A 7,972-nucleotide genomic window follows, 5' to 3' on the forward strand; every position below is an offset into this window, starting at 1 on the left:
CCTGAGTAGGACACAAACCCTAACAAATCTTGAAGGAACCACTAACAACGGAGCCCTCCCGCCGGCCCATGTTAGGATCCACCGCGCCCCCATGGCCATAGGGCCACCGGAGACGAGGCGGACCTGCAGCGGAGCCGGCAAGAGGCACGAACCCTATCTTTTTTTGGAAGAGGAGGCGGCGACCGGAAAGACCAACGTATACAGAGGATAATGTACTCACACTCTTAATCTCCTCATTTACTTTGTCCTTCTAATCTACACAACGGTCCTTTGATTCGAGATAAGTTGTACATGAAGAAGATGCATCATGTTCTGATTCCATTCAGGTGATATGTTCATTCGGCGAAGACAATCCGCGATGATCTGTTGATACTCGACATGCCAAAGTCCCAACTCGGCATCCCTGATGGCTAGTGTTGGCGACGTTCGGATGTTAGATAGAAAATCAACATCGTCGGCGCAATCAACATTGAAGCTCGGTGTGGAAGAGGAGGAGTTGGTGCAACTCGGTCCCATCTATCCTTCACGGAAGCTTGGAGTAAACCCTTCGATGGGGTCACTGATCTAGTTATTGCTAAAGTCATGGCACTTGGAGAAGGCGTTATTTTTGCACAACTATGAGGCTTCTCGCACGTGATCTAGTTATTGCCAAAGTCATGGCACTTCGAAAAGGCGTTATTTTTGCACAACTATGAGGCTTCTCGCACGTGGTGATGAAAGTGGATTGCTTAGAGGTTGTTAACCTTTGATCTTCGCGTTATAATTCTTGATCAATTGTGGCATCTATCTTAGATGAAATAGAGGGAAAATCAGCAAGTTTTAGTTTTTCTGTTAGACATGTCCCAAGGATGGTAACAGTGTGGCGGAACTTTGTGCTAAGCAGGCACGTTCCTTGTTGGTTTCCTGGCCACACGAACGTTCATCCTTTCTTATTACAGCTTCAGGGCTAATTGTAATCGAATGTAATTACCGATGAAGCTCCCCAAATTCTCGGCAAAAAAATCCCCAGAAAAAAAAGAACGAGGGTGAGTCCCACCGGCCAGATATAGCAAACCCAAAATGAAAAAACACACTCGTCATGCACCTCCTATGTTTCACTGGTATATCCCGCAGAATCTTGCGTACACATCACACACATCCATCTAATATTGTCGAGCTAATCAAGCGTAGTGCATACTGTAATAATCACCCCACCGATCGATCAAAACCACCGAAGAATCGAAGTGCTCTGGCTAGCCGCACTCCGATCAGTTCATCGCACGAGTAGCTACTACGTACGGAAAGTATGCTCCATGGCCCCACGCGCGCCGGTCAATACGGGGAGGAGGCCCCCGCCGGGAGCCGGGAACCGGTGGCGAGGAAGCGGACGAGCCGGAACCCCGTCGCGAGCGCCGCCAGCGCCAGGAAAGCGAACGCCGCGAACCCGAGCCCCACGGCGATGTCGCCCTGCAGGCACGCCGTGCTGCTGATATTCCGCTCCTGGCCTCCGCCGCACAACGCCGCTTCCCGCGCCGCCGCCGCCGCCGCTGCCAGCGCCATGTACCCGAAACCCTGCAGCGCACGCACACACGATCGAATGAACAACTCCGAAATTAGTTAACCAACTCCATGTGTGTGATCGATCGACCAGATGCAACTTGCGTGTAATTACAGCAAGTAGGCGCTGGTTAATTGGTTACCTGGTCGTGGCCGAAGTCGAACCAGAGCTGCAAGGCCTCCGGGAGCAGCGTGGCGCCCTTGGCCACCTCCCACGCCGCCGCGGCGACCTCGAACACCGAGTATACCGCCACGATCGCGTTCGCCGCCAGCAGGAACCTGAACGGCGCCAGCCGCAGCACGGCGCCGTCCGTCGCCGCGAACACCGCCGCCGCGAGGCTAAAGCACAGCGCCGCCACCCGCAGCACCAGGAGGAGCGTCCCCAGCCGCCTCGACTCCTTCCTCCGTCCCCCCGCCGCCGCCTGATCCCCGTTACGCAGCGGCGACGCCATCCGAACACCCTCAGCTCAGCTCATCCGACGGTGACTGGGCGTCCTGAGCTGGGCACGTAGCCTCCTCCCGGCTTTATAGACGGCCTGTGATCACGGGAGAGGCGAGCCTTAGGCGCCGACGTGGCGGAGCGTGGCGGAGCGTGGGACCCACACGGCAGGCTCGGATGAGCCAAAGGTTGTGTAAAGCCGAGCTGCCATGGCCAGGTGTGGCGAGGTGTTAGGTGTGGACATGTGAGTGAATTAATGGCGCCATCAATGTGGACTGTTCGGAGCTTGTGATGCTATCTAATTTTCCATTTGAGCACCGCCACACGTACGAACGATCCAACAAATTCCCTCTGGTCCCATTTTCGGACACGGATTCTTCTTCACTTTCCATAGCAAAACGAGCTGGTTTGCCTGACGTTCATGCCGAAATCCCGTGAAACTTCTGGGCTGTAAAATTATGGAGATTGTTGATAAGCACTCTTAGAAGCATGTTGTATCCTAAAGCACACAAATAAAGACAACATGCATGAAATTGAGATACTTTCAGGGATGTAAACCGGGTCCTGTTTAAATCCCGTTTAAGCTCACTTATGTCTAGCAGTTCAATAAAGTTTATTCTCTGTGAAAAATGAACTATCAAGTTAGCAAAAACTAACTAAATGAAAGTTGCGGGTGCCGCTTATTTGCCCTTTAAATCACTAGATACTTCCACCGATTCATACTAATTGTCGCTGAGTTAGTACGTGTTATTATTTCCTAGATTCTTCTACAGGAGCCAAAAAGAAAAACCTTTCGATGCTCTCCACGTACTTGAGGAGAGAAGAAGAGAGAATGTGCATGTAATACATGCAAATATCTACTAGTGCGCTGTTTGAGAATTCATGATTCTATAAACATGAAAATGAAAAAAAAGATTTGGATGTCATGGCGTCCTGGAAATCAAAGCACATGAATTTGCAGCCATGACACATTAGATGATCTTCCCCAAAAATATATTTAGAAGGTGCATGCAAAGACAGGAAAAAATAATATGGCCCTAAGAGCATCTCTCTGAAAATCTCTAAAACGGGATACCCTAAAACAATTGTAGGGTCAACGTCTAACAACTTTTAGGGATTATAGTGTGCTTCGCTCTACCAGAATCCCGAAATCACAGTCCTTTCTTTTCTTTTTCTTCAATTCCGGGGGCAACTTATATAGCATCAACAACACCTTAGGAGTGATCGTGCGATCGGGTATGTGCTATTTGATGGAAATCTGATGGTACAAATCACGTGAGGTGAAGAGGTGGTAGACATTTTAACAAGCCACCTCAACATAAATGAATATTGCACGCTTAGCCCCCCTTGTCGTGGCCCCCTACTTCCAGGCCCAACCTCTTATCTCTCTTTCACGTGCACCAACATGGGCTGTCGGAAAGCACCCGCCTATTCTTCCAATGCGCGCCACTGGCCTAGCCAAATAAGCTGCACCGAGCCTCACCGGGCTAGAGCCGGCTTTCCGAAGTCTCACTTCTTGTAGATCTGTCGGCTCCAAGTTGCGTTGCTTCCGTCTCCAGCCAATTCAGATCCCACGTCATCTTATCGCACTCCCCCACTGTAACAGTGTCAGGTCTTCCTCCAAGCTACCATGAAGTCCCTGGCACATGCCTCCATTGGATATGGCGGCCCGAGCACCTTGGCACCAAATTCGTCTACTACTCCACTTGGTGCTCCTCACTCGTTAGCTAGTTCATTTTGTTCCACATCATGTTCCCTTTGTTCATTAATGTTAGCGTGAGAACCTTGCCTTTTTTACACGTTATCAAGTGATACTTTCTTATCTATACATGTCCTAACGAATTTGTAGGCAACAAATCTTCCTTTGGTGCACTGGTCTCATAAAATCTTCTTCTCTTTTGTACATATCTTGCGGATCTGTGTAGGAAGAGCATTTGATTTTTGTTGTCCAGTACAGCCTTATGTACAAAATATAGTTTGCAAACAAGAATTAACTAATGTACCAAAAGTGGAGATGAATGAAATGTCTCATTTTTGTTGTTGTTCATTTTGCTCCAATGAATTATACCAAGGAAAAAGTAATGATGTACCATAAGGATTTGTGTCGGTGTACCAAATCTACTTATTCCATTACACAATTTGAAATTAAAATTTGTTCCCAAATCTACATATTCTGAACATAAAAAGAAATCTACATAATGGTTTTAGTACATTCATATTTTATACAATTTTGTAATTTATTTTCTAAATATGTTTTTGTAAGGTATACGCAACATTAGTCATAAAACATAATATAATTTGTAGAAGTTTTAAACAAGGCCAAATGGAGAGTGATGATAAGAGTACTAATTTTTCAAATGACAAGAGTTCTAATGTGAGATATACTATCAGTCCCACCAAGGGAGGCGGAACTGTGTGTATTTCAGGGGGAGGGGGCACTTGAAGAATTTTGCAGTGCTTGGATTGAAGAAATTGGAGTCATTTGCCCTCCTCCACTAGCCACCAATGCTTGATTTGCACCATTTATATTCTCTCTGTTCATATGAATCCATGCAAACCATTTCCACATTACCACTGTGACCTTCTCCAAAACACTAAACCCAAGTAAACCGGTTCTATTGCATTTTTTGTTGTTGAAGTAGTTGTGTTCTCTCCCATTGCATTGGCAATGCACATACATAAATGCCTTCCCATATGGAAGTGTCTCCTAACTTGATAAACGACATGCTTTTGCTTGTTGCTCTCATCCATCTCTATAGGCAAAAGTGTCACCATGTCCAAATCTTCATCACCATCATGAAAGTCATCGACATCCTCCTCTAACAGTGAATGTTCAAAATACTCCTATTTAAGCAAATGGCATTGAACATCATCAAATTTGCAATCTAATTCATGTTGTTTCAATTATGAGAGAGAGAGAGAGAATTGAGCGTGAGATTTTTACAACAACCTTTTCGGTGGTGGTGGCATTGTCTAGCACAAACATTGTGGGGAGGACGGAGGCACGACTACCGAACTTTGGCAGTGAAAAGCAAGTCCACGCTTGGGAAAATGCAGGGAAGTGCTCGGGTGCATGGAGGAGGGCAGCAGTTACGTGTGTGGCTCTGCCCGAGCAACATGGCTAAGGGCTCGTGACTCAGATGGAGCTCCTCTGGGAGGAGCTCATGTTGCTGTGGTGGAGCTAGCTATGCCGACACACTCGAGCTCGGGGAGGCGGTAAAGAGCAGGGGGAGGCGCATGATAACGGTGCTGGCCACATGGGAAGGGGTGGGGATGATTCTGCGGTAGCAGTGAGAGGGGCAATGGTAGGTGTAGCAGGGCTTGAGGGTGGCCGATGACGGTCGGAGGGCACAGAGGCACGATTGCTCGCCACATGTAGTCAGAGGATCTTCTTTTCCTCCCACAAAGGCTGGGAAATATACACAAATCACATTGGGGTGTCTTTTACCCTATAGTTTGGAGCAGAAGACGGCGGTGTTCTTATCAAACCTAAACATTATATGATATGATCTTAGATAGAGAATCTGCTAGGATGCGCTTAAAAAATTGGCAGTGTTATACAGATGGTAATGGATAATGATTCTGCTAGACATGCTCTAACCTTTTACTACCAGGTATCTTAGGAAGTATAAGTGTAGAAAGTGAACCATTGTAAATTTTGGTGAGCTCATTCCTTCGAGCTCATTCCTTTAAGAGCATGACTAATGTATAGCAACAGTTGGCTATAGCATATTGATATGTTATCTATAAGCAATGTAATAACCAACATGTATAGCTAATGTAGTAGCCAATGTACTAGTAGTTTTTTTAGAAAAGGAGGACGACCCCCGGCCTCTGCATCTGGACGATGCATACAACTACTTTATTAATTATTGACACAAGACCGTACAGAGTCATACAACAATAAGACTAAAGCCACCAAACTAAGCAACAACTGTCGCTATCCCTATCCAGTTGATGTAGGGGCGCTGAAAGTCTGGGCCTAATACCAAACAGACCACGCAGCCAAACCTAAACATCTAAAGGCTTGAGGTCCCACCCAGGATGCCTGCCGGGTATGGGCACCCACCAGTCCGGCGTGCTTCTCAACCAGGACCCCTGCCGGGTATGAGGCCGCCGCAGCCACCTGCCACGAATTCATCTTCAGAGCTGTACTGCTGCATCAACCTTGGCCGGTCCAACTGCCTCCGACGCCACCATGACGCCAGGCAGCGTCACCCTCCTGCGCGAGTCCATCTCCGCTCATCATGCGTCGAGTCTCCACTGCGCCACGCCGCCGAGATCCGCCGTCATCAATGAAGCAGATGAAACACCGCTCCTCCTCTTGTCCCCTCCAACCAGCACTCGCTCCAAAACGATGCCCCCATGAGGGAGAACGATACCGATAGCATCACCGTCGTCCGATCCGGTAGACCCAGATCTAGGGTTTCCCCCGGAACTTCCCGATCAGGTTGATGAGACCTGCAACGACGATGCCTCCAGAAGGAAACGACGTCTGAGACGCCGCCATCATCCGCCAAGACCACAGTCTCGCGCGATTTTCATCGAAGCCATGTCTTCCCGACCTCGTGGCTGGCTGGAACCGAACGGAACCTCGCCACGAAGACATATGTTGCCGTCGGTACTCCGGCGGAGATCCGGCATCTCCTCACCGGTCCCTCCACACGCCGCCGGTCGGCAAAAGGCCTCCCCGCAACGGATCCAAACGGGGCGTTGGATCCGCAGTAGTCGTCATCACCATCATGAGCAGGACAGCCCACCTCGGCGGATGGGGTACTGCCACCACCGCCGTCCATGCAGGGCCGCCGCTCCACCGACGATGGTGCTCGGGCCCCCGCTGCACAGCCCGGATACTCCGTCCTAGCCGCCGCCATTGGATCTCATGAGAAGGGCCGCCCCGCCGTGTCAGATGGGATCCGCCGCCTCCCCCCGCCCAGGACCTTTGGCACCGGGCCCGCCGCCACCGCGGCCCACGCCAGCAGCAGCGGCGGCAAGAGGGGGTGGAGGGAGAGGTGCTGGCGGCGCTAGGGTTGGGGCCCCTGGCGTCGCCCGGGGGGAGGCGACGTGAGGGGTGCGAGGGGATGTGTTACGAGAAAGTACAACTTTATTATCAAATGACTCATCTTACATTCTCACAATGTTTCTTGGAACCCGTGATACAGCCAGTTGTAACCCGTGTTTCTTCTCTCTCCTCTTCTCTATCCTCCAACTCAGTAAAATACAATATTTAAAGTCTTATAGCCTGTCTGCTTCACCTTACTATACTTGCTCTAATTTGCAGCCATTTCGCCATGCCTTTTTTTATTGAAAATACATGATTCTAAAAAATGTCATGAATTAGCTTCTAGGAAATCAAAGCACAAGAATTTGCAGCCAGAACTCATCAGATACTCTGCAGTAGTAGTAGTTAGCTACGAGAAAGTACTACTTTATTATCAAATGACTCATCTTACATTCTCACAAAGTTTTTTGGGACCCGTGATACAGCCGGTTGTAACCCGTGTTTCTTCTCTCTCCTCTTCTCTATCCTCCAACTGAGTAAAATATAATATTTAAAGTCTTATAACCCGTCTGCGTCACCTTACTATACTTGCTCTAATTTGCAGCCATTTCACATGCCTTTTTTTTTTTGAAAATACATGATTCTAAAAAATGTCATGAATTAGCTTCTAGGAAATCAAAGCACAAGAATTTGCAGCCAGAACTCATCAGATACTCTGCAGAAATTCTAGAATTTTTTTTCCAGTAAACTTCTAGAGCTCTATTTCAGAAGATCATGTAATGCAGTAGAACCGTACAGTGTCGCGCGCGCATGCATGCCTGTCGTCGACGGTTTGAGGCGGAGCTACCACCTGCCGATCACGGCCAACGATGGCCCCTTCATTTATCTTTAGCTTCTACACGTCTCAGTTTTTCCTACTGCAATCATCGTCACCCCAACCCCATAATACTCATCGCCCGTCGACGAAACGTCAGTGCGACTGCCATCTCAGCGCG

At 48.6% G+C, this 7,972-nt stretch overlaps 1 protein-coding gene across 1 annotated transcript; it reads right to left on the reverse strand.

The window, feature by feature from the left end:
• Positions 1-904: 904 nt before the first annotated feature.
• Positions 905-2,044, reverse strand: LOC119299845 (CASP-like protein 4C1). The gene is made up of 2 exons (XM_037576988.1): positions 1,680-2,044; positions 905-1,551 (listed from the first exon to the last, which is right to left on the reverse strand). The coding sequence occupies exons 1-2, from the start codon at positions 1,986-1,988 to the stop codon at positions 1,312-1,314; spliced, it is 549 nt and encodes a 182-aa protein (XP_037432885.1). The 5' UTR covers positions 1,989-2,044; the 3' UTR covers positions 905-1,311.
• Positions 2,045-7,972: the final 5,928 nt, after the last annotated feature.

Source organism: Triticum dicoccoides, chromosome 5A (assembly GCF_002162155.2).
Source record: "Triticum dicoccoides isolate Atlit2015 ecotype Zavitan chromosome 5A, WEW_v2.0, whole genome shotgun sequence".
In the NCBI taxonomy this organism is placed as follows: domain Eukaryota; kingdom Viridiplantae; phylum Streptophyta; class Magnoliopsida; order Poales; family Poaceae; genus Triticum; species Triticum dicoccoides.

Coding starts and splice junctions, on each gene's coding strand:
- LOC119299845 (XM_037576988.1), bottom strand. CDS start 1,988: ATGGCGTCGCCGCTGCGTAACGGGGATCAGGCGGCGGCGGGGGGACGG. Junction 1,552..1,679: donor TCGACTTCGGCCACGACCAG/GTAACCAATTAA, acceptor CGTGCGCTGCAG/GGTTTCGGGTACATGGCGCT.